General features: G+C 41.6%; 1 protein-coding gene across 1 annotated transcript; it reads left to right on the forward strand.

Annotated features, from left to right (window-relative positions):
* Positions 1–1,624: 1,624 nt before the first annotated feature.
* On the forward strand, positions 1,625–27,815 carry LOC146147998 (homeobox-containing protein 1-like). Its single transcript, XM_083387979.1, has 11 exons — positions 1,625–1,952; positions 2,862–3,039; positions 5,147–5,218; positions 7,118–7,265; positions 8,824–9,018; positions 11,952–12,074; positions 17,719–17,812; positions 19,792–19,919; positions 22,633–22,728; positions 24,479–24,621; positions 25,380–27,815. Exons 1-11 carry the CDS (start codon positions 1,714–1,716, stop codon positions 25,767–25,769), a joined length of 1,806 nt encoding a protein of 601 aa, XP_083244105.1. The 5' UTR covers positions 1,625–1,713; the 3' UTR covers positions 25,770–27,815.

Consider the following 27,815-nt stretch of genomic DNA (forward strand, 5'->3'; position numbering starts at 1 on the left):
CCCACTAGTCATGCAGAAAACAGAACGTTTCATTTCATCAACGCGACGCCGCGACGTTTCGGCGCTTTTGTTGAATGAAAAGTTTTATAATAATGTTTGTTATTTTACCCGTCGAGGAATCTGGCTTCCGGAATGCGAGATTTGCTGCCAAAGTGTCCGTGCTCCAGCAAAGCACGTCGCGAACGATCGTGATCGTTTTTCAGCTCGCGCACAAGTTTTCGCACGAGACCTTGGCTTTGCAGCATTTCGTGATCTCCTTTGTGTGTGTGCGTGTGTATGTGGATTGAGGCTTCTTTGAGCAGTGCAAATTACCGTCGCTTGTCTGCCGATGATTATCTGTTAGTTGCCTACAACGAGCCCAGCGCGGCTGTGCGGCTTTGTCGTGCGCAAAGAACTTTCCATAATCGTGTTTCAAGTTTAGTATCGAGGCAAAATTGCTGCATCTTGTCATTGCAGAGGCGCTTGACCCGTTTAGCCGTAACCAGACGAAATAGCGCGTGTTTTTCACTTTGATCGTTGCGTGTTAGACCTAGTGCTGTAGCATTGGAGTTGTGATGATGAGAGTCTAACAACTGCGCCAGTTTTAGACAACGATGTTTATCCAAGCTTGACGTCTTTGGCATTAAAGGTTGTGTTTTCGGGAATGAAGCTTTAACATGTGTTGCTTGGGTCCCTCTTAAACTGGGATACTGGATATTTTTTGCAAAAGTTACCTTTAAGAAAAGCTGTAAACCTAGCCTTGATAAAACAAGAAAAAGCTTGTGTCCAGTAAGTTTGAAAAGGCACAGATGTCAACCTTCAGTTTGGCTAAACAGCACTTTGTCGCCTATATTGTATAAATGTTTGTTTTTATTAAAAATGCCATTTAAACCGACTTGCATATATAATCAAAATTAAAACACATTACTAGCCAGTAGTGTTTCGTTACCTTAAATTGCTACTTATCGTAACCTTGTTATTCATTTTTTGTTACAAAATTGAAGTTGTGTAAGAACTGTTTTGCTTTGCCACGAACACTAAAACTTAGGACGACGCACCGATGTGTCGCGTCACGCAAGTTGAATACCACTGGGTAAGACCAGTGGCGGTTAAATTCGTTAGTATTCCGGTTTGACCTTGTTCAAAGCGCTGTCTATGTGTTTGGTGAAAGCCGTGTCGATGACGTGTTTACCAATTACACACCTGTTTAATTTTATTTCGAGCATACGTTAACTGCCCGCCGTTGACATTTTGCTGTTTAGTTAAACGAGCTCTGATCAAACTGCTTTTGTTGCAAAAGCACAAAGCCGTAAGGGCACGCCGCTTTAGATATTTAGCTTTGATTGGATACAATGCGTGACAACGTCACTTCTGTTATGCTAGAGCGAAAGTACGCTTTTAGTGCAAGGTTGTTATAACCCTAACATAAACCTAAACAAACCAAAAAATGTGTTAAAGACAGTGATAGCCCTTTAGTTTGGTCTGTGTCGTCTAGAACAGTGCTCCGCAACCGCGTGAGTACACTGTTGGTGTGCCTCAAGTGACTAAAGGTTGCGGAGAACTGATCTGGAACCGCAGTTTGTCTCCATTGCTGGGGACTTGTATAAAAAAGCCAACCTCTTACTTGTGTTTTTAAACAGCTGCAGGATATAAGGTAGCAAAACAGAACCAAAAAATAGACTCACCAAAACCACGGCAACAGAAGATTCTCCGAACTGAATAGCGCGCTCCTGAATGCGCGTACAACTGCGTGAACGGCACGACAGCCGCTCGCGATTTCCTTCAACTCCTCATTTTTCGTCGCCCTTCTCCGCCGAAATGGAGGAGCACGACAGCAGTCCTAAGTTCACAGTGAGCCAGATCGTCCTGCTGCAGAAGCTCAAGCAGAGCGGCCTCAGCAAGGACCAGATCGTTCGCGGCTTGGAGGAAATGGAAAAACTGGACGAGGTCGGACTTGGCAGTCCGGGTGCCAGGTACGATTGTTGTTGGTTCTTTACGTCTGGGCCCCCTTTCGACAAACTTTCGTACCTATAGCCGCCACTTTTTATAAGAACTTATTTCAGGGCCCACATAATGGCAGTATGGTGGCTAAACAATTTGCTTAAATACCAAACGCAATTCACTTACAATTTAAAACCGCTGGATCTCTAACACCAGTGTAATTACGGAGATATAGGATTTGGTGGGAAAATCGATCATATCTATAGACATCTGAAATATATTGAGTTCTGGACGACAGGTTATAGATTCCATTTACCCTTACCAAAATTAAATTAGTCTAGTTAAAAGTTTCCCACTCCCTTGAAGAGCTTCGCGAGTCATGGGTTGAGAATCCTAATGGAAAGTTGTTAGTTAACGAAATAAAATTTATTTATTTCAAACTTAACCACAGAAAAATTGAATAAGCAACCAGCCAGATTTACACAAAAGACAGTTAAAAACTTTGTTTTTGAAAAACGTTCGCCAGTTTGTGCAACGAAACCGTGCTAAAGTATTGAAAAGTGAAATCAAGGCAAGAGCTGCGACAAACGAGAACCTACATGTTAAACATTGTAATTTGTTTCTTTGCTCAGCTAAATGAAAAATTAAAAAGAACTCACATTTTGGTATTGTTTTACTGTGTTATCAGTTACTTGTATAACAGTAAAATTACAATGGTAGAATGGGTGTAAGAATTGATTGGTAATTTGATAGGGGCGCGAGAATTGGATTGTGATTTTAATAAACTATGACCACAATAATATCGGTATTTGGCCAATTGTGCGATTGATCATGTTTCACGATGGTTTGATGTTGGGAATTTGGGTTTATAGAGCAAATAATCCAAAAATTTAACTCCAGTCTGCCGTTGCTTTGCCTAATAATGAGTTTTTTTCTATCAGCGTTTCGTCCAACACACACAACGGCGCCACCGGCGCGTCGCCGCCCAGCAGCTGCGGGAGCAACGGTCACCAGGCGCCCTCTGGTGGTGGCAGCGCGCAAAATCACTCGTCCTCATCATCTTTGCCCAAGGAGCAGGACTTTCAGCGAATCAGCACTAGTCCCCAGTCACCGCCACACGTGAGTAGAGATCGGTTGCCAATATTTCGCTCGGGATCGTGATTTATGCTTTCATGTCTTCCTGCGCGTTTGAACGGCGTTTCGGGTTCGGTGACGTGAAAACGTCTGCGTTTTCAAGTTGTGGTTGGGCTTCCTCAAGAGTGGCAAAAATAACTGGAGTGGTTCTGCTTATTGTCCAAGGATAAATAGTGGGATTTAAACGATTTTCTGGTAAACGGTAAAGCCTAAAAATAAACTTAAAAAAAAATAAAAAAAAAATGTGTATAAAATGTGGTAAAAGACGATTACGCTTTGACTATTTTTAACGGCCCCAATTAACCAAATATTTTGGTTACTTTATTTGTAACCTGAATTTTTTCTGTTTAAAAAAAAACAATTTTTAACATGCTTTCGTTTTAATAGGCACCGTACTGTCCACTAATTTAGTGGTAACCACACTTGTTTACTATTTAACTAAACAGGATAAATGGGCTTGTCAGGGAAACAGGCAGGGTCCCACTGAGTTTACGACACCAATCTGTTTTGGCGTAAATATTAGCTTTTGTACAAAAAATGCCTTTTAAACTGTCGGCCAGGGACAGCATTCGACGTGATCTGCATCAGCATCACGCCTGCAACTGTCAACAGTCGCATCCGACCAGTAACTGCCATCAACAGCGGCGCTGACAAAAAAAAACACTTGCATTAAGCGCGCGCTTTACACTTGACACGACGACCAGAAAAAAAAAGGATGTGCACATGCGCACGAGTTAGCGGCACACTCGCGCCAACGCAATGCGCACCAGTAACTTTCAGCGCCTTGACATTTCCATTCGGCGCGACCTTTTGCATGCGACGAGGGAGTCAGAGTCACGGGTCGAAGCCTCTCCCGCTTACTCTTGCCTTTTATCCGCTTGTTGTGACGTGATACACGTTTTTGCAGTTGCCCGTGGCCAATTGGCTCGCGCTTCGGGCGCTGATTCGCGGGCTGTGTGCTTCATGAGACGTGATTGCCGCCGCTATGTTTAGCCGCGCCGGCTCTATTTAGCGGCGTCGCGAGAAAAAACGATTAGCCGCCGACGCGACGCGTGTTATTGCTAATTTGCGATCGGTCAATGGCGTGACTAGCTCTAATAAGCAACCAGCCAAAGACCGACAGCTGTATGCTAAGATGCAAACCGCGGCATGGACTACCCTCTGAAACGTTTTCCCTAAAAGCGGGCTGTTAAGCATCTACCCTACCTAAATGCAACTATCTTTAGCAACCATCCCCCTATCTTTGTTAAATATAACCAGTATGTTGGGCACAACATGAATTTATTGCAGAAAATGCAGAAAACATTTTCCAAATTCAAAACTGATAAAAAGGAGCGGTTTAGAAACACACAAAATTTGTCAGTAGATAACAAGGTTCCCTGTGACTGTGGGGTGCATTTGTCTATCACACATAACAAGTGCAGTTTTTGATGCGGAAAAAAGTAAGACCTATATCCAAAAGAATCCACTTTGGTGCCGAGTTTGGTCTAGCTGCGTAGAACCAACCTAACGAAATTGACCGCACTTATCAGTTTGTAGCGCGTAAAATTCCGATTCCTCGTTGAGCTGCAGTGAGGCATACACGCTGCATTCGCAAAACAGTTTAGAAATTATATTTGATAAATCTCGTGTACTAGTGGGTTACACATTTTACAAAATCTAGTTCATTGATTGGTTTATTTATAGTTCGTTGTGTTCATTGGTGGTAGCGCTTTTGTGACTATGGAAAACATTTATAAAAATATTTAGGAGCAAAGCTCGTTTCTTTTTTTGTTCCTTTGTATGGTGGCCATTTACGCTGTCGCAAATTTGAAGTGAAAAATATTGAACTCTTCGTTTCACAGTCTCTATATTGGCAGCTAACCTTTTTGTACAGTATCCACGAATTTCTCGGTGACTATTTTGTAGCGGTGTCCATCAACTGTTTAGCCAAATTGTAGCCTATTTTTATCAGGCCCGGTGAATTCTTCCAGTCTCTAACTACAAAGATGCTATCGCGCCTGATTTTGTCTTTGCTCTGTAAACGGACTGTTTTAAAATTGTCATACCCACTATGAGAATGAATACATAACATAATTCTCTTTTTTGACAGGTAAAGCTGAACCCAGGGCTTCCCCATCACATTGGTCAACACAATCCACTCATGTTTGGCGCGCATTTGCAGGTATAGCTCTTCGCTATCGTATTACCTTATTTGCTGGAGAGACGGTGTTCCAATTAAGTTTTATTCTTTACACTCTCTTCTACCAATTCGGAGCAGATTTTACGCAAAACCATTGTTAATCCAATGCTTAATTGCCTGCGTTATTTTTTATATAACAAAATGGTTAAACAGCTCAACTCCAAATTTATCTTTGCATAAAAAATATTCAAATAAAAATGGTTTAAAATAGCATTATAGCGTGTATATAGTTTATTTTTTTTAGTGTTATAGCCAGGTAAAAATACTGGATATTACAGTTTTTAAATCGACTATTGACGGTCTTATGGAAATATTGAAACGTAAGTTTATTGTTTCTTTGGCCCTGATAGAGTCTCGGTCCAGAGCAACCTGGTATTAAATTACGCGCGTTGAGACGAACCGCTGTAATTGCTTGTCCTTCTACAAACAAGCGCGACTATTATTTTCGTCAGGCCAACCGACCGCTTGATCAATATTCGATGCTATTTACACCCACTGTGGTGTGCGAATCGTAACCACCCAATTTGACACTGTGTAACAAGACCAGGGTCTATCGCCGTCGCATCTTCAAAACGAGAGGCTATTTTACATTTAAGTTGCTTCGTTGCCTCTGTTGTGTGACAAGGCGCGAACCCACGTCGATTACCTTTTTTCTATGGTTTATTTTGCGTTCTCCATAGGTTTTGGGCGGCGCGAAAGTGCGAAGTACGTAATTATATCGCATAGACACATCACAACAAACGACCATGCTTTTGACACTCTAAAAAGTTTTATCGTCAGCCACCACTGGTCCACCAGTCATTCGTTACATAGTGTTTGCTCGAAATTTCGTTATCGGTGATCAGATTTGTGATTTACAAAAAAGGTAAATAACTTCACAGCGCGCGTTTTCTAAATCCACTAAAAATTGGCTTGGCAAATCGAATTTTACATCGCTGGGATTTCATATTTTCTCTTACCGTAAAACAAAGACCGCGCTTACTGCGTCGCCATATCGTTGGTGTGAAGCAAACCTGTAGTCGGACGGCGCCTGTTAAAATGCGATCGGATCGCACCACCCGATCCTGGTGGGCCGATTGGTCGTAGACAGCAAAATCTGTTGATACATTGGCGCCTTACAGGTCCGTTGATTCAAATTTACCTGCTTTGAAATGCAAAACAAACGCCCGTCGCGGTGTCAGCGAGGCTATCATGTCTTGTCCCGATTCCGATCAAATTTGGGTCGTTGCGCGTTCGAATTTGGCAATACGACTCCCGGAAAAACAGATTGCCACAAAACCCGATACGTTCTCGGCGTTTGCAACCAAACTAAGAAAAGATATTGCTTAAATCGTTTATGTGCTCCCTAAATTTTGTTTGGAGTTCCATACTACGTTATTTTAAATCAACCCTCGATCATCTGATCTAGAAATCCGTGTATTGCAATTTAAAACAAAGTTACATGTCGAAGCAGTACACAGTCATGGAAAGTAAAGTATAAAAATAGAGCAAAATAAGAATAGAGCAGCCTTGCGATTCTCTACAAAACGCTTCTAATTAAAATAAGTTCGTAAAATTTCCCGTTTTGCCGCAAAAGGATGAGAGTTACTGCCGAAATACCCACGCAAAAAATATCCAGATGGGATTTTAAACTATTTTTACCGAGTGTTACGCAAAAGAGTTACTCATGATATTTTATATATACGCGAATACACCAATCTAAATTCAGTATTCGCCGTGCCACGTTTTAACTTTTTTATTTTTTTTATCAACTATCGTGGTTGCAGAATATCTTTGAAGAAAATAAGTGAGTCCACCTTTAAATGAGTCTAATACCGCCGTTCTGTAGTGCAAGAGTCTGTATGTTGTGATCATACTCGGCTGAACAGTTTCTTTTCGCAGAATCCCAATCAGCTCAGTCTGCTGCCCTCAGTTGCACAGTGGCCTAACACGTCACAGGCGGTTGCCGTGGCAACAGCAGCCAGTCTCCTCCAGAATGGATTCGCCCACGGAAATGTTGCACACTACCCTGGTCTCATCAACCAGAGAGGTAAGGATCGTCAAATCGAGGTTCAGTTGTAAATTGGAGAGTCAGGGGTAAGACATATATTTGTCTGATCATATTTTCCTGGTATTTGAAATTGACGATTAAGGCAGCTTCTTCTTAATCCTCTCATAACCAGTGTGTTTGCTCGTTTTTTCACCTTAACTTTTTTCATAAACGAACCTTAATTTTTAAGTATACTTCATCATTTTTTTAACGCTGGTAAATAATTCAAGTAACCCATCGCTAATTCTTGTCCTTTTTCAACCTGTTTAGTGAGTTTTATATTTTCACCTTCGCCGTCTGCCATATGCCGTTACTTAATCTTCTAATTGAATTGCACGTTTACGTTTCGGTGTTTATTAATTCCAATATTGCGACTCGCCCGAGCATTAAGTGCTATACCTTGCAGCTTTAATTTGTGTTCGAGTTATTTATCCGCCATATGGCCCGACAATGAATATTTCATGACATCTCGAGCTATTGTTTACGTGCTAAGCACCGCTGCCGAATGGTAAGTCATAACAATGGCGCGTGAAGAAAAACACGAGATACCTAACGCGGGGAACGGAACGTCAGTCGTAAAAATAGAAGCGAAAGTCGCACCGGACAAAGACAGCAACCGTTATAACGATATGCGTTGCTTACTTAGGACTGTTCTTACTAATATTGCCTGTAGCAAAAACTGAAAGAGTTATGTTATGCATCGTAAAATTAACTTATTCGGGTTTAACAAAAGTTAAGCCGCAAACTTACTGGTAAGTTTAAATGCAGATTGTTTAATGTGAAACTATAAGCGGGCCGCCAATTCATTCGAGATGTCTCGTAATTCAATTAAGCTCATTTCTTTCAAGCCATATCGAAACATTCCAAACAAATGAACTCTTGTCGATATATTTGGTAAACATGCCAGTTTGCGCAGCGTTAGCGTGTACTTGGATAACCGTGTCTAGCGCTCCGGGCCTTATCTGTGGGTTGAACTGCACGCTCGACCTTTAATTCAAAAACCAAACATCAAAATGATTTTTCTATATCAACGAATCGAAGAAACCGAATTGGACATTTGACTAAATCACTCAGCGCGCTTTGCCAATTGCGACCCTAACAAATAAACTAATACACAATCCCTCTCTTATTCCTAAGAGCCCATCCTCCAAAAACGTTCATAGAGAGTGTCACGAACACAATAATGTCCCATCTATTTGGGTAACTTCGACGCTTTTCAGCCTACATACTCAGAAGTGTTAATGCTAACCTTCAGTTAGGCTTTTAGCTTGGGTTTTCAGTTGCACATAAAACACACGTGTTTTCACCACTTTTAATGTAGAATGACCTGCTTTAACGCAGTAAACATCACGCCACTTTTGGGGCATTATGACGCAACACGAACGTCTAGTCGTAAACAAAACAACAAGTTTAACGCATCTGGAAAGAATGTTACACACAATCGTTAGACACTAATTTGTGACAGAGAGATATTTTTTTGTCTTCGCTTTCTTACAGCTTTATCAGTGGCAAATTGCCCTCTCCTCTTCCATACATTATTTTCCTCCTCCTCTCTCAGGCCTGATGCGCGGTAATGTGTCTTCCTCCGCGCCCGGGAGCACGGTGGTGGAGATCGACGGCGAGAAGGTGGACATCAGCGAAGAGCTGGAGGAGCTCTTCCGGAGGGATCAGGCCTCCGTTAAGGAGGACATCCGGAAGTTCATCAGCGAGCGCCACATCTCGCAGTCCTCGATCGCTAAGGCGACAAGAAACGGTGAGATTCCTTGATCGTTGTTTTGTTTAGGAACCAGTTCCAGAGTTTCCTCGAATGAAAAGGTTTTATAACTAAACTCAGCCGAACCCAAAATAGGTAAATGAAAATAAATGAAGCGAAGCAAGTGAACTCAATAACTTGTATTATATATTTTCATTTGACGTCCTTTATGTAGTGACGTTTTTCTTTTTTAGGTTATTTTTATTGCAAAGAATATTAGAAAAAAAATCCATTGGGACCCCAACGTATTTGTTTTTTAGCTGAAAACCTTTGTTACGGAATATTAATTTTGCAATGCTGCACGGATATAGACAAGCAGAACATTTTATCTAATGAACAACAGTAAATTTTAGGCAAACCTGCCACTGTATTTGCTTGATGTGAGATAGCGGTAATACCCGGGATGGGCCAACCGCATCAGCGACTACTATTAGGCAACTGAGCCGAAGTGTGACTAACGCTGGGGTTATTTCAATACTTAGACTCGTGAATTAAATCGAGAATCGTGTCGATCGGTACGGCGATAATTACTTGTACACAGTTTTACATGAATGTTTTAGGAGATGTTTTAGCAATGCCCTCATCTATCACATTTTATGGTGACATTATTACATTGTATATTGAACGTTTTGTCAAATGGTAAATTGTAAGTGAAGCAAAAAAAAAATTAACCTGTTTTTTTTTGGAAAAAACTTTGTTGTATTCACTTTGCTATTCCATCCGCTCAAAAAAGAAACCAAAAATTAAATTAAATAAATATTACTAGAAGCAATGGCATCCCCATCTTTCCAAACAAAATATTAAAATTTACTTCTGTCGCTCAATAAAATATGCCTTTTTGTTGCATGCCTGACAAATATGATTGGTTCACCATCGAGTCCTTGCTGCGAACTCGGCAGCTGACTTGCGGGTTGAGACATCAATCGAACCGCATGCCTTGGGGATCTGTCTTCTATATGTTTGATGTAGATTTTTGACCTTTTGGTTACCCATAACGCTTATCACAGATCAGTTCGTACGTATAGCCTATATATCTACATTATAGGTAATTTTTGCACACACAATTTACCCGTCGATTTTATTCCTTTAGGTTTAGGTTTAGGCCTAAATTTATTCACCAATTGATTTTTGCGACCTCAAACTAAGTTAAACGTTAAATACCAACGATCCATAATAATCAGTTGAATATTGATTTTCTTTAGTAACACTGCTCGTAAATCATCAAAAATACTTTGACACAAAGCGCAACATATCATACTGAATTCGACAGATTGTGATCTCTTCCCGGCTAGCTAAAATTTGAAAAGTCCCCAGTTTTTACTCTAACGATAAAAGCTTTGCGCAAATGCACAATCTCCTCAAGACAAACGGATATCGGAAAACGAAAACCAATCGCACAAAATAAAAACGAATCCCAAATTGAACAAAGTAAAAAGGAATACCAAATCGGACAAAATAAAATCGATATCAAAATTGAACAAAATATAAACGAATACAAAATTAGACAAAATTAAAACGACTACGAAATTGGACACAATGAAATGCCGACCATCAAAACACGGTGCAGTATTTGTGTTGGTGGCGGAGTTAGCTGAGGGTCAGATGCTGTACACTTGCGGTCGGTTTAGGAAAAGATGCGGTCAAGCAACGGATGGTCGTAAGTCGATGTCCTTTCGAATGACTCAATACCTGCGCGGGAGGCCTGTTTGTAGCTGGGAATGTATCTAAATTGCATTTATGTTTCAAACAATGGAACATAATAAACGATACAAACGACCCGGTTTCACGAGATATAGTCATGATTTTGTTTTTATCCAACATATTTTCTCATTTTTTCAAACCTATTGTAGGTATGACGTAATAAGAATATCAAAGCCCATACAGAAGTAGGTATCACCTACTTCTGTATGGGCTTTGATATTCTTATTACGTCTTACTACAACCTCCAACCATTATGCTCCAAAGACTATTGTAGGTATAGTTTTCAACCGCGTTATTGCCTATTTTGAGACGTGGTATCACAAACTTACTGTTACGCATGTAACATATTGTTTTTTATTATTATTTAACTATATGTGACCGAATGTGTTTTATCTGTCGCAGTACTGTAATTACATTCAAATTTTCTTTCTCTGTTTTACGTTGCTGAAAATGTAGTCGAAATCGAAATCTTTCAGTTATTTTCTTTCATTTTTAAAACAAACGATACATATATATTGTATTTCAGAATCCAATAGCTGTAATTGTGAACAGCGGCATCAAATTCTCTGACGTAAGAGGCAGGCCATAATTATTTTGGGTGAAACGTACATTTAAAAGTGCTCATAGAACAAAAACAATCCATCGTGTGGCTTGAATATTTAATAGGTTCTCGCCTTTTGTTGTTTCAAAATATCAATTTCACGAACAAAATATGTGACTTATACAATTTAAAATCTAACATAACTTCGGTGGAGAACATAGCTGATCAATCTCGAAATAACCTTCAATATTTATTTATAACTTTCTTTACAAATGGTATGCGTTGTGTCACGAGATAATCTCATGACCATAAAATAATCACACATAATCAATTGACAGTAATATAATCGATATTGCGCAGCAACCTAATAATGGCAATACTTTCGAAATGACCACAAACACCATTAAGAAACCCCTTGTGTGTAATAACCTCTCACTCAATTTTAGAGTGATGTTTCCCCCTAGTGTAAATGGTCGACGAAATAGAATTACAAGCCAGGTAAGTCAAAATGTTGTTAGGTCAAACATCGAGCTGTACCAATCGCAAAAACGGCATTCCGGCTCGAGGCCAGTGTCGTCCTTACCGAAAAGCAGAACTTTTCCTGTGTGAAAGTGAGGATCTGCGACGCTGGCCATGAAACCGGCCATTACCGAGAGTCTCAGTCGCTTATTTTCGTGTTTTGTTTTCGCAGCGATCAGCCAAAGCTACATCTCGCAGTGGCTGGCGCAACCCCAGGACATCAGCGGCCAGAAAAAGAAGGCCATGTACACCTGGTACATCATCGAAAAGCGAAAGCCGCCCGGCATGAACAATGGTAAGTTCGGTATATTTTGCGTTTATTTGTTTTTCAGTATTTTATTATTTGTTATGTGATTTCTAAGATCTTGGGATTGATTGTTAACTTGCATAGACGAGTTTTGCTATCTCACTGAGACATGGAAACTAATCTATATGCCCTATAGGAATAATTGCGCGATATAGTTAGATGTAGTTTGGAAACGACGCTGGGAGGCATTGCTTCTACGCTTTACGTTTAGTTTCATCCACTTACTGCTGCGCATTCCGCGTTTATGTTGATTCCAAGGTTATTTCCTGTTCGCTGTCAAGTGACAACAAATAAATGCACAATGAAATGCTTTTCTAAAACAATGAAATGCTTTTCGGATAGCGCATTGTGTCGCCAGTTGCACATTTGATTTTAATTTTCGCGAATTGACGTTTTTCACGCTGTAAAAGTTGATAACCTCCTGGTTTACTCGCCAGATTGTACATCGAATGTAATGTTGGTTATTTTTGCGTTCATTAAATCATCTGGAGATTGAACGCAGTGATATGAAAGATCGTAGTTATGAGATTGTGTCGAAAATTTCCGCGGGCGATTCTTGCTTTCGTCATAATTGCGTGCGCCGCAAGTAATATACAACTTAATCGCAAACCTTTCGTACGTGGCAAGAATAAGTGATTATATCGAGATCAAGCATGAATAAAATTCGTGCAGACGTCTAATCGAAACATCTCTTCAGGTTGCCAATTTCGCACTTTCGTCCATTGTTTAATAGTGTTATTGGCGTTTTTACAGCTGTAATGGCAGACGCAATTACACCTGTCCGGACTGGTACATTACTGACATTACAAACAAAGGGTTGCCAAAGTGCGTAATTCCCGAATTACACCCGTCAGAAGCCATTTGCTTGTGACACTAAGAGGGCGAGTTTGAGGGACGTTTTCGTGGGCGCATGGAGCATTAAACAAGCGGCTTGTGCACTTCTGCTTTGTCACTCTTGATCGGATATTAGTTTACACCCGCGCGCTTCCCGCCCCTTTTGCCTTAACCGTGTTTAATTGTTTATCTTGGGCGCAATTTCCCGAGTCCTCGATTAACGCGCCAAATGCGCGTGTTTCGCGCTTGACACGACGCCCTAATTGCATGTAAAAGTCGTGCACGAAAACTCGGTTCGCTGCGGACAAGTGGATTGGCGCTTGCCCGGTGAGCAGCAACGCTTTGACGGGTTATTTACCAAACGGTGGCAAGCGCTTGGCAGTAGCGCGATCGTTTCGCAATAAGTTGCTCATCTTCTGCGTTTCGAGCCGCTCCTTAATATTCTTCCCGCTCGATCTCCAACAGTCGCTTGTCGCCGCACCACCGAGAAGTGTTTACGATTTGTATTAATAAGTAATGCCGGCTGCATGAATCATGGATAAAGTGGTGCGAGTTATCGCTGTCATACCCCCTCACTCTATCCCCCTCCCGCCGTATTAACCCATCTACCAAAAGGCCCCCGCTGCGCCAGACCTCGGCCTGTTTACATCCGGGCCCGGTGCTGTCAGTCTTTATTGCCTTGTAATTGCGCCGCCCGTCACTTGGCGCACTTCGCCGTTGTCACCCAGTCGTGTCGGGGTCGGCCCGATTGTTTTCGGTTTGACACCGACTGTCACTTTATACAACTTAATTCGATCACTCGAGATAGCAGGCTTGGTGGATCTGGTAGGTGTATTCTACAACAAGACATGAATGGCCTTCGCTGTCCTCCGTCTTAAATTCAACTCTCGATTCGAATCTGACCTGACAAGTTGTCATTTTAATTTATATAGGCGAGGCAATTTGTCAAGCCAGAAGTGGACACACGCGCCTCCTTTTGATTAAAATGTCGTTGGTTTTACATTAACGAGACGTTGCAATATTGATTAGGGTTGCCCAATTTACCGCAAATAGCTAAAAGGTCGTTCAGTCAATTTAAACAACGACAAAACGTTGCGCGAGCTATGCTCTTTCGTATATTTTTTATGTGATTTGAAAAGGCCAACTGTCATATACTGCCTAAGAATAAAATTCATGGTCAAGTAAAATTATTTGTGCCTTTTGCATTGTTGTGCCAAAAAGTGGCCACCACTGTAGCGCTAAATACGCTATAACCACTGATAACCCAAAGTGAAACCAGCGCTTAATTTTTGAATGCCATGGCATGACATCATTTTAAGTGACCGATTAACCTCCACTGATACTGCCGTATTAGCACATGGAGCACAGTTGGACTTGGAAATCCCAAATTGGCGAGTCGGCAAAAACATAAGATCAATCATTCCACCAGAGGCTCGGGCAAATATTGTGTCTGCGTAATTACTGGACTGATTGCTGTTTGGAACTCAAATTGCTCCACGAGTGTGTCGGCTACCTTCAAGTAGCAATTTACTAAAAATAAGCCTATTTAATGCGATGCTGCGTCGTATTCCCGATCCGTTTCGGACCGTGTTACATCTTGTGTTTTCTACCCTGCCGGCGTCGCCAACTTAGATTTACCTTCTAGGTTTCTAGATTTAACTAATCGCCCTTATTGTACAAAAATGCTTAGAGTTCTTTATCGGGTTTGACTGTTCTCTTTTTTAGTAGTTTTGTTTATTATAAGGTACTATTAAGTACAGAGCAAGTCAATAATATTATGAACAAATATCCGGATAGACGCTGTCATGTCAGATCACGTATTTTTGTCACATTTATTCTGTTTAACTCAGCGATTTCCAATTGTTTTTAGTAAAAAAGGTTCAGTAATTCTCTAAAATACTGTAAATGGTATACGCATCCCGAATTTTCAGTTGTCGTGAATATGTTTTGTTGATTTAAACCAGCCCACTTAAAGAATCGATTTTCAAATGAAAATAATAAAAAATATTGCCTTCGACTTTAGCATCACCTTTACGAATAGCATGCGCTTTCTCGAGACAAATACTATTGATTCAACAAGGGCGGAATGCACCTGATCGATGAATAGGAAAGTCAGTCGTATAGCGCGGTTCTTTCCTTTAGAGAGCTTTCTATTAAAAAAAATGCATTGTGACGATCTGACTCCTCGATAAATTGTTAGCTGACTCACCAGTGGCAAGCTATTTTGCGGAGACCACTGTAATGCAGACCGGATTACCGGTTCTCTCATTATTCTCATCTCATGCTTTTTCTAACATATGATAGTAGAAGCAATTAAAATCCTACAAAATTATAATCAACTGAATTTTGAGTAAATAATTCCCTGTTAAATGAATAATGAAAGATATGACAGAACTGATCATTTGCAAAAGTTGGTTTTAGTATTAAACACCTCCCCAAAATGACCCCCATTTTAATTTTGGTCTTGCGCTTGCCAAGATTATGTCGTTACACATCCGGACTTGAACCTGTGTAATCCGTTTGGCTCATAGATCAACGATGGATTTATGGGCTTTCTTTACGTCAAATATGAACTTATCAGTTTTTAAATAAATTACGTAAACTATACACCACACGCCCCGTACGAAAAAACAATAACTTTTTAAGACTGTTTTAACTATAGTTGCTCTCTGTACAATTTTACTAAGCAAATTGGACATGTTGTATGAACCCTGGGTATTATTTGCCATTTTTGATCGTTTGGCATTTCCAGGTGGTAAAAAATTCTCGTGTCTGTGGTGTGTCAACTCAGAGAGACCAAACACTAACTCAACATGTTGGCCGCAGTGCTCAACACAAGTAAGTTAATCTTTGCAGCGTTAACCACCGAAAGACAGTCGCCGCATACCTCCTAATAAGGTTCACCGTTCTAGAGGACCAAGTCGGCCCACGCTGCAATTACGGGATCGGCTTAATCGATGCCCCCGCACACACTTGATATCCACACATAGTTCTTTCGCGCGAACAAGTTGATTGGCGACCGCAAGAAATAAATAGCGGTGATTCAGCGATTGCGTTTTGCGCGAGCTTGTCTGGAATACGTAACTGTACACACGTAAACTCAAGAGCAGCGATAAATAATTTTCCAGCCCAGAGCAATGGAACGGGCCGCAGCGCTTAATTGGTTTGCATCGATAGTTGTGGTATTTTAACTGGGATTTTCCTGCTTAAACGTAATGATTTGAAGTGCGTTTGATTTTTATGGAATATAAGATTGTCTTACATGGCCACTCTAACTAAAATGGCTGGCCAGGTCTCCACTAAACTATTTTGGGAACCTGGGTCAATTTGTTTTTATCGCCACCTATACCCCATCCAATCAAATATGCTATGTACTGATAATAACCCAAGTAAATGGTGCTTTTGTGTTCCTTTTCGTGTTTGCTTCTATTGGCATAAAGCAACCCACGTTCGCCCAATACACAATCGCGTCGACGATATTGGCCGTGCGGACAGCTCGTGTATTTAGACATCGCCTCGGTAGAATCCCAACCGGTTTCGGCTTCCAAGTTAACCGAATCCGTAAACACGGCGCCGGCTCCCCCGGGGCTCGCAACAAGCGATTTAACGCTGGCCGTCCAAAGGATCCCGATCCGATGCCCAGAGTGCATATGGAGGCGACGCACCCGTCTGACTCTGGAGCGCGCCTGAACGTGACTGCGGGCCTGCGTCTACTCACCAAGCCGCCTAACCGACTTATGTAACCCGAGCCTACCTTGCTGAGCGATTTTTTTGGTTGATAGCGTCTGGCCAGGTGCTACGGTGAAGCTGGCGTGTGCAGTCGGACCCTGTTCGCCTTCGTACGACGGCCAATTTGTATCCCACTGCGGCGACGGGCTCTTCCTTTTCTCTGCATATCAGATAAAATGTATGGCGTGAAAAAGGCGTTACGATCAGATAAGGTTTTTCTCGCATCGAACTGAGATTTCGTTTCAACGCGATATTTGTATTTCTAATCTGTTAAAAATGCGCGGTTAGTGCTGCGCGTTGAACGAACGCCCCTTGCGCGGTGTGCGTTTGCACGTGAAAATGGCCTTTAAGGTAGATCTTCACCAGAGATCCTCGACTCACGACCGGGTAACCATCCTTTCCGCAGTTAAGACACCAGTGCTGCATGTAAGACATCTCAGTCTACATTGAATTGAAACAAGATCCGTGACATACACGATATGAGGTTGGACGGCTAAACAAATACAAATTTATGGCTACCGGTAAATATAGTTTGCAATTATGAATATCAAGGAACCCATAAAGTCGTCAATTCTATCAGTGAATTTTACACTAAGCTGTTAGAGTAAAATTCATGAACGTTAAAAATTGCTGACAGCTTGCAAAATATTTTAGCCGCGCCGTTTTGTGGAAGGGCTATTACCATTTTTACTTTTGCGAATTGTGTGCTTATGGATATTTGGAAAATCTTTCTAACACTAATTCCTTGTTTTTGACATTTTTGGCCTCTAATTGTTATTTTAAAATCGTCGCCTCTTTTAAACGCGCGGCACGTTCAATCAAAAACCGTTAGCCAACAATGCGACAGGACGGAAAGAATAAATCGACGCCTTTGTCGTCCTTTTAGCAGAACCCGCAAGCATATTGCGTCAGAGCGATGGAAATCTGGGGGTTTAAGTGCCTGTATCAGTTCCTGAGTAACTGCTGGCTCAGGTTTAATCTTCGTAAAATATATAAAATCCCACTTAATTTTTGGCGCTAACCTGTTGCAATTGATCTCGGGATTTTAGTTTTGATTTCTATCCAGCAGGTATGACGATGGGGAACTCGGTATCCTATCGAAGCAACGACATCGAGCCCGATATGATGACTTCACTTATGATGAAGGCCAAGCGAGGCGCCAGGTAGGTTTATTTTATGTATATTTTATACACTGTGTATACGTAAAGATGGAGAATCAACTGTTCGTTCACCAACACATTCTCCCCTAATACAATGTTTGTCATCTTAAAATACTGTTCAATTCACCAGAAAAACTTACTAGTTTACTAAAATCACATCCAGTCCACAGGCTCATGTTATTTGGTTTAAATTGAACCCCAATAATCTCAATCTTTTCCTGCATACATGTTTAAACGTAATAATTGGCATTACCGTGTTTAATTTGTCCAATCGTTCTATTTCACGGAATTCGCAAATAACAGTTGTGGTCAAATATATAGGAAGTTTTGGCGACGCCCTCTGGAAGCAATCCCAGGGAGAAACAAAAATACATTTTTTCAACTCGTTATCTCGTAATACCCGGTCTTCTTCCAGACCAACCGGTTGTTTACACTTGAGCTACTGCGAATTAGTGTGTGTTTGTGTTTTTCGAAACGACCGGACGAGGCGGTTCAAGTGTAACTTAGTGCAATTATCGACACAATATGAGGGCCCCGAATCATTGGACGTTATCAGTGTGCATCGAATTTGATGTCCGTTTAACGTTTATAACGTTTAAAAAAATTACCTAGAAATATGTGTAAAACTACAAAAATTACCTAGAAATATGTGTAAAACTACAAAAATTACCTAGAAATATGTGTAAGATTTAATTTCGGTTACTTTTCTAACAGGACAATGTCGATGTCAGTAAAATTTCCACTATGCATTAAATCTAATGGTTAAGATGGTTACTTTAGGATTGAACTTTGTTCTCGTTTTGATATTCACATTGTTGTTACATAACCCAGCAATAAATCGTGCCCAGCCGAGCACCCAAGCCGCCAATAACGTTTTGAATATAAAATGAGAATGATTTCTTAACAAATAAAATTGGAAAAATTGTTTGCCTCTTTTGGAACAACTATAGTTAACAAAAACTGCCTCGAAATTTTAGCAGTCTGACTTTTAAAGTAAAAAGTGTCTAATATGACTTTCAGTTTGCCAGCAAAGGGCGCTGGAATTGGTTGGTCGCCTATAAGCGCGTTCAAGACAAGGCAGTCTACGCAAAATGGCTGCCTTGATTATTATTGCACGAAAGCTTTCGGTCCTTGCTCGTGCAACAACGCTCTGTGACGCACACAGCCTTGCCTACAGCGGCCATTCTCGTGCTTTTGTGTCGTGCGCCAAGTGAGTTTGACCTTTGCCGCGGCCCTGCGACCCCCGCGCTTCGTGACCCTCGTTTCTGGAGCGGACCGACTCTTCGTGGGCCGCAAATTTACGGTTCGCATGTCAAAGTTCGTGGTCCGCTGATTGGCGCCGTGTTTTTCAACTTGGCACCGAAACGCGCTATATTTAGTCGGCCGCGAAGCGACAAGGCTGCTCCGTATTGCTGCTGCATTTGCCGTTCGGTTGGTCGAACTGTCCCGTGCACTAAGAATAGCTCGCCGCCCGCCAGGTGACATTGCAATTACAGACAACTTATCTGCCGTGGTGCAATCGTCGAATCGGCAGGCGAACTATAGCCCAGTAGTTGGAATGGTCAATGATTAAACTTGTGACTTCGTCGAATAATTTTCATACCACAACAATTTGGTCGTGTGTTTTGCTGTGGCTAATCGGGTTGGATTGTTTGAATCAAATATAAATGCAAAGCTAAAAACGTGCCATTTAGTTCGAAGGTTGATCCGTCGAAATATTTATTGTAAAATGTGTTTTAACTGTAAATCCGCGATTTGTAAGTTCGTAAGTTATATCAATTAATTTCAAAGGTACCTGTTTTACGCCTATTTTACTATCAAATGATAACCTTTTTACTTGATTCGCATCTAATAGTCGGCTCGAGTTTGGCACCATATTAACAATCTATTTTTCGATCAGCAACTGCCAAGACTCTAAAATCACGTACAACAAATGATTTGGAGACTGTGCACCGAGTAAATAAATCACCTTCTTGTTTTAGGTTCACGTGGCCGAAAGAGTGCCTGTCGATTCTGGAGAACTACTATAACGCAAACTCATACCCGGACGAGTCTAAACGAGAAGAAATCGCGCACGCGTGCAACGCCATTATACAAGCCCAAAAGCCTGGTACGCTTTTAAAATGCCTTCTATATATAAACTGAACGTTGCTGGAGCACCGCCCGAGCTCAATCACAGAATGCTGTCACTTTCGGTCAGCTGTTTCCTGATTATATAATTTAGGTTGAAAAGTGTTTTAGTCTCGATGCTGATTGTATTACTATTTTTTCTTGTTTATCCAAAACAAAATACTACAGGTTTTTTAGTATGTAATTCATCAAATTGGGACTTAAAGTAGTTTCATACTAAATTGCCGAACTTGCGACTTGCTTCGTTTTCTAATGTTCTTGCAAGATTCGCTTGATGTTAAGCAATGTGAATAAACATGGGTGGAATAACCTTTTGTTTGTGCCTTGCACGCCGCGGCAAAACAAGAAGAAGCTCTGACGATGCGAAAGCGAGCATTGCGCCACGCCCTAAGGCGCAAAATTCGTTGACATTCAGCACAATTAGTTTGCTCTGGAATGGTGCTGTAATAATGAGTCAACGATGATGTTAAACGTTTTTCGACGACCGCGCTAATCGTGTCTGCTATTTTAATATTCGGGCCAACATGTTCCATTCCCAATGAGTGATCGTTGAATTAAAAACGAGGACGTGCGTTTACTAAAAAAAACGCACGTCCTCGTTTTTTTCTTAAACTGCACAGACTATCCTGTTGGCAGATTTATTGTTGATCCAATTCAGAGTGCGTTTCCTTTTCAATGTCAAGTTAACAATGTGTTAATTGGAAACAGACCGTTTTTACTTGGTAATGTAGCGCGCCACATGTCGTAAAGAAGGCCCTAAAATTTGTAAAACCGCGCGAAACCAATTATTGCCGGAAAGCGAGGAGTTTTACGATTGGTAGGTGAAAATAACGGAAGCGAAAACGAAAATAGGATAAAATCCAAACATTGACGTGTTGTTTTTTCATATATTTTGGTCGACGCGGGGCCATAAAAATCTATATGTTCGCGCACCGGACTGGTTGTAAAACGCTGAGGAGTGGCTTGCTTTCCGACTGCTTCAGTTACGCGATACCCTTTGCTGCAATAAATATACCAAGCATCTCAAATCCTTCGCTCGGCTTCGAAATTAACTGTCGTTTGAATTAATATTTTATTTTCGCCCACCTTCTCGCGTGGAATGTGAATAATTCGGTCTCCGCCGAAAAAGGGGTTGGGGACTTTTACCAATGAACGCACCTGACATATTTTTCCCGTCGATTTTTCATTTTTTATTATTTGCCTTCATTAAGGGAGAGTTACTTCGATTTCTATCAAAAGCCTGCTGTCGTATTTCAGTCCCAATGCAATTAACGTCAAAGTTTTGCTATCTATTTACATTAAGACAAGCTAATCAAATCCACTGGTTAATGCTTGTAACCAGCGGCGCTTCCTGCAGCACGAACCGATCTAACCGTCTAGACTGCGGGAATTATAAACGCGCCACAACTTCTATTGGCGTGTTTCCTGTAATAATATACTCGTAAGCGACCGTCGCAACTGGAGGCACGCCTGTAACTTAACCGCCGATTGCAATAATAATAAGTTGGTCGGCTTAACGGGGTCACCTCGACATGACCCAATAAGTAATAACTGGCTTTCCTATCCACCATTCTCTTATTCTATTTAAAAAATTGAAACCGTTTATCAATATTATCAGCCATTTCCATTGTTTTAGTTTCTTGTGTTCCAGCGTTTTGTTTATATCAAAAGTCCAAGGTAAAATCCAACTTTGGGTCTGCGCCGCATAAAGTTAAATATACAAAAGACAAGTTGCTGTAGTCCTCCTGTTTTTTTCCGGAATAACCGCAAACAACAATATTCTATTTTTTCGTCTTTTCTCATTAAAAGTTTTCAGATATGACGTTGTCGGCCGATGAAGAGCCCGTTCTAGTTTGCATCCCACGCAACGAAATCGTACGAAAATGGGGCGCTCTCACCAAACTCGACCCAGTCGTCCCAGGGCTGGGCGATTGCGTTATTGACTCGGCTGTATCAACATCCCCGACTCTGCATCTGCGTTGTTTACAGAGCGGGGAGTTGTATCGCTTGTTGTGCGTCTTTGGCCGTCGCTTATCGCGAAAATGCGCACTTTTCTTCAACAACTATAGCGCCCTCCGTTATCGGCGTTTTATTTTTGTTTTCGTTGCGGTGGAACGTGAAGGGGCGATCGCGTTGTAACTTTTCGGATGCGGCGGTTTCCGGAATGATGAGTGACAGCCGGATGGGGATGCGGAGGGCGAAAATGCCGTTTTCGCTCTACGAGTGAAGGCCAATTTTCATTGGGTGGGAGTCGGTCCGTTTCTATGCAACTTAACTGGAAATGTGACCAGATAAGCACCCGCTGAAAACAACAAAAACCTAATTTAGCGTGACGTCATATATCAGGGCTACTCAACTGGCTGACCGCAGTCCGAATGCGGACCTTAAATGTTTCAATATTTACTTAGCAATGCGATGTGATGAGTTTTTTCTTGGCAAACAATTGCTCCTGTTCATTGAAAACCCCTTTCTAGTAACGACCATTACAGAATTCTCAGTTAAAGGGAAGGGCATATGTAAAATATACCGTATCACACTTTATATGACTGTAAGGTATTTCATGAGTGTTATAACGGACCTAGGCAAATTTTAAACTTTTTAACTGGGCCTTTTGCTAAAAATAGTATATTATTTTAAATGCGTACCTCATAAAATCGTGTTCTTAAATTTAACGCTGGACCCTTTGCGTTCAGGTGGCGTGGTGTCGGATCTGGACAAGGTGACCACCGTAAAGGTCTATAACTGGTTCGCCAACCGACGGAAGGACGACAAGCGACGACGACACATTGGTAAGGAGGATATAGTTCTGTAGCTTGCCGCGGGCGAACGGCGAATTTGTGTCGAATTATCGCTCGTGTATAAGCGCATTGTTGATTGGCCGCCGATTGCAAACCAAAGCTCGATAAATCGTGATGTGAGCTCGCAAAGCTGCGTAAATCGGAATCTGGCATCGAGGCGATTAGTGCGCGTCGACTGTTGAAATCCACGCATTTGTTGGAGCCGATCTGTTGTGGAAATCAAAGTCTTAGCAGCCGAAATGTACACTATATGTGAACTATGAACACCTAATGCCCGCACCTCGCATTTTGCCCTATAGCTAACCACAAGCGCTGCAATTTTCTTGCGCAGATTTATTTTAAACAGGTATGCCCTGGCGGCAGTTGCCAAATAATGCGACATCCTTAATCGGCCCATGTCATTTAGGGCTAATTGTGACGTCTTCCACTCGTCGGGTTGACGTCATTTAGTTTTCCAAGTTCGCCATTCCTCAGGCGTGGAATTTTCGAGCTACTCGCTTTTTTAGTTCGGCGATTAATATTATTTTTATCGGGAAACCTTGTTATCCGCTGACGCCTGTTGCAGTCGAAATGTCGTCTGTGTATCTTTGGAATGCCGACAAAACCTCATTATTCCGGGATTTTCCTGCCATACCACGCGTCAGCGATACCGCCTGTAATTATTATCGGTTTATCATTACCACTTGAATGTTGGTTCACTTAACCGTAAAAAACAACTTTCGCCTGGCGCTTATTTTAAACTATTCATTTGATATGTGGGCAATAGAATTAAAACAAAAATGGTTAGCATGACGAAATGTTTTATTAACAACGACTACGAACCATTGGTTCGCAAGAGCCTTTTTAGTAGGCAATATAGGCATGTTTGTTTATTACCAAAGTATTGCATTGACGGCCAATTAAATGCCTGAACTGCCACGACCCAGGCGTTGACCTAAAGTTTAAATTGATTCTTTTAGTACAGTCGGAGAGTTTTTTCCACAAAAAGATCGGCAGATATTTAATTGAACGCAACTTACGAAACTCGCCTAATCGCCAATTTTTCGTAAATAGCCTAATCCGTGTTTTATTAGTTAAGTTGCTAAAACGGTTTGATGACCTGTATTGCCCGAAGAAAGGTTTATACATATAACCTGCACAGCCCCTGGCTATAGTTAGTCTGAGTCGTCCTGTTACTTCAAAATGTTTGATTGCTGATCTGCTATTTAAGCTTAACAAATTGTTTTATCGGCGGATCACTTTGATGAAACTGTTTGCGATTTTACAAATTCGTGGAAAAAAGTCTAAATGCTTTCGTTATAAATTCTATATTAGTGTGTCTTGAGTTCGTTTCATACAAGTTATTATTTCAATTTAGGATAGTATGCTGATTTAGTTTCTCCTGCAGCAAGGTAGCATACTTCTATTGCCCCTACAGTAAGGTAACACAGTGTGTCTAAAGTCTAGACGTTTTCCTTTCTCAAACATTGCTAGTTGTCGATCCACAAAGCATTTCACAGCCCCTAATGCCCACCTTTTTTTCAGGCCTAAGAAAATAACAGTGTTTAGCATTATAATCAAGTTACGACTTGGTCAAATTTATTATTGACTGGTTTATGTGGCGACTTTTAGTGACAACTTAAAACAACAACTTTCTATCTATTTTCCCCTGTTGGTTAAAAAAAACTTGGCCCTCACGGACAGCATTCCGTTGTAAGTCTCTGCTTAGGACAAATGTCAGTTTTAAAATTTTACTTGGCAGAGCACATCGAGGCGATGGACCATCAGCAGCATCAGCAGCAGATCCACAGTCCGCGCAGAAGTTCAACGGTTTCCCCGACGCCATCTTGCAACTCGAACGACAGCAACTCGGTGCCGGATCACATTCCGTCCTTGGTCGAACGGGTGAGTAGATAGTTCGTCATTTGTCAGTTCGTAAAACGTTTTAGTCATGATTTTCAGCTATTGCGATAAGTTCTTAGTTGTTTTAGGGAAGCATCTCTTGATTATTTTTTCGGAGGTTTTGTTGTTTTAAATTTATTTCCAAGATTTAAGCCGAATTCTTGTTACAAATTTAGAAGAAACGTCACTGTAACTCTCTAATACGCGATTTTATTTCTAATTGACGCTTTGCAATGTCGAATCAAACACCACACGCCGCAACCGTTACTTAGATCAGGTGTCGGGAACCTTTTTAGCTTAGGGAGTCATAAAAGCCTAATATTCTTGGTTGTATTTCCATGAGAGCCATGTAATACTTTTTTACATCTAGTTATAGGTTGCAAAAAAAGCAATTTGTACAGAGCCCTTTATTTTGTTCTAAGTTAAAAGACAGCACATACTAAAAACGAAAAAATTAATTATCTAAATTTGCGTAACTTTCATTACGGAGCCACGTCGGAAGGGCAAGCCCTTTTGCGTCATAAAAAGAGCCAGCCATATATGGGTCGCGAGCCATAGGTTCCCGACCCCTGGCTTAGATCAATAAAACGTAACTAGTGGAATCAGCGTCTCTTTCTCGAAACTCTCATAATGTGCATCCACGAAACCCTAGTTTATAATTACCGTTAAAATTAAGCTTTCTATCCCATGTCCAGCCCTTTCCTGTGCCGCGCGCGAACCTAATTTATTTTTTATTTTGTTTTTATGCTGTTTCGCTTCAGGGTCCTTCGCTGCTGATCCCGAAAAAAGAGGACCCAATGACTCTAGCGCTGGAGATGGCTGCCGTCAACCATTCGATCCTGGCGCTGGTCAACCAGCACAACGGCGCTCACCAGCAGCAACAACAGCAACAGCAGCAGCAACAGCAGCAGCACCAGCAGCACCAGAGCAACCAGCAGCACCAGCACCAGAACCAGCAACACCAGCACCAGCATCACGACATAGAGGCACGCGACCAGGACGAAGAGGACATGGACAACGACTCGGCCTTTGAGCGATCTCACGATGGCCACTCCAGCGACGGCACGCCGCACGAGGCGCACCGGAGCCGCTTCCACCTACAACCGAACAACATCGAGCGAATGGCCGAGTGCGGAAGCTACGCAGGCTAAATCGCCGCCGTCGTCCTGAGCCGCCGGAAACGCTGGTTAGAAGCCCAGAGGAACCTGTTGTGTGTTGGCTTGGCTTGCGGCGCGCGATCCACAACGCTGAACGCTTGTGCGTTTTTTAACCATGCGACACGCACCGAGAACGCGTCGCTTTTTACGCACACAGGGAATTTGATTTCCGTGCGTGGCTTCGTGCTTCTCTTACAGCTCCTCGTCGGCGATTCTACATCGGTTTATCGCTCGCCGCTACAGGGCGGCAAACAATCACTTTCGCGTGAGTTTTCCTGTTCTATTTTATCTCTTTCGGTGTTTTTTTCGTTTTCCACTGCGAATCATTGCCCGCTAGTTAATTTTAGTAATTTTATTTAGTGATCTTTTTGCCCCATGTATAGGAGGATAAAATGCCGTGTTTTTGTCGGAATTTACGATTTTAAGAATTTAAGAGGCACCCCAAACCGCGCGACCCGAAATGCGAATCGCTCTCTTTTTTAATTTTATTCCGGTCTGGCATATTTAGTTCGACCATCCCGTTTTCAAGTTTCTAGCGTTTTTACGTTTTCCTATCTTGTGTGGTCCCGCCCATTTACAGCTCATTGTGATCAGTGTACGTGTTTGTTAAAAAGCACAAATGCCCGTCTCCGCTTTTAACGCCCCGGCGTTTCACGGCCGCAGAAATCGCGTTGGTGGCGTGACGTAAAAATCTGCGCTTACACGTGAAAATTTGCGTTTTCTGTTTCGTCTTGCTCGCCGTTTCCAGAGATTCCACCCCTTTCTTGTCTCTTTTGTATAGTTGCAATGACCCTATTATACCACGGTTTTTCCGATTTCTAAGTATCTTGCTTATATCAAATGCTGTTTGCCCGAATATTTTTGTCCACGGTGAGATTGTATTGCTAGTATTCCATTTGCATATTATACAGACGCACACGTTTGCCAACATTCCACAAAAGGTAACCCTACAAGTACATAAAACGCCGTATCTTATATAATAATATATATGTAACATATTACATCATGAAATCAAATCCATGCACCTTTCTGTGTGGACCAGAAAAACTCCATTTTTTTCTGAGACGCAAACGTTGCCAAAAAGCGCAAATTGTCTCATATTCTATATCACCAATGCGCAATACGCTACATTACAAGTGCAGGATCACTAAACAGCAACGCGAAACTATAAGTACAGTATGTAGGAAATTCAGCGATCCACAGTAGCAAAGAGTAATAGCATAAACCCGTCTTTTTGCCACAGCCCCTACGAGCAGTGTTATTACACCCATGTGTCCCGTTTGCACGTCTTGTTTTTTCGTCGCCTTTTTTTCTCCATACCGGCGCGTTCCAGGTGCTGAACCCCACCCACGTTTTACTCCCGTCCCTAAACAACTGCCCCTCTTACACCCGTCCCTATAAACAACTGCCCCTCTCTCGCGCACCGACCAGTATTCCCCCCTGAAACTTTATCGTCCTTTTGTTATTATATTTGCACGTCGTCGGCTTTTAATGAAAAAACGCTTTGTGATTTATATATTTTGCGCTCCAACGTTGGCCCTTGTAAGCGCGCATTTGTAAAGGCGCAAACCCGGATCACCGACCTTTTTATTTCACGCTCGAAAGCTAAAGGTTTTCGCTTGTTCCACGGTTTTATTGAAATCAACTTTTTTTTAGATTCACTTGTATATTTTGTTGTAGGAAATCTCTGTTGTAAGCAGCAATATTACCTTTACTATAAAAACTGTCATTACTACTTTTATTTCAAATATTTCTCTGGCAATTTAATTGCCCGGTACTGTTTACTGCTGAATGAGATTCTGTTAGTTTAAAAACACGTTAAGTTGGTGCACAATAGATTAAAAACAACAGTTGGTGGTAATTCTCTTTAAGTAAATGTTAAACGTGCCCCCTACTTTCATTCGGAAATAGTATATAAACTATCGTACTTCCCTGTTTGCATGCGCATTTCCCACTTACGCCCTTTTTGTCCCCCCTACACGTCGTTTCATATTATGTCCGGAGCGTTGCGAATATTGTACAATTAAATAAACGGCACAG

This window comes from Ascidiella aspersa, chromosome 4, assembly GCF_963924565.1.
Source record: "Ascidiella aspersa chromosome 4, kaAscAspe10.2, whole genome shotgun sequence".
Classification (NCBI taxonomy): Eukaryota; Metazoa; Chordata; class Ascidiacea; order Phlebobranchia; family Ascidiidae; genus Ascidiella; species Ascidiella aspersa.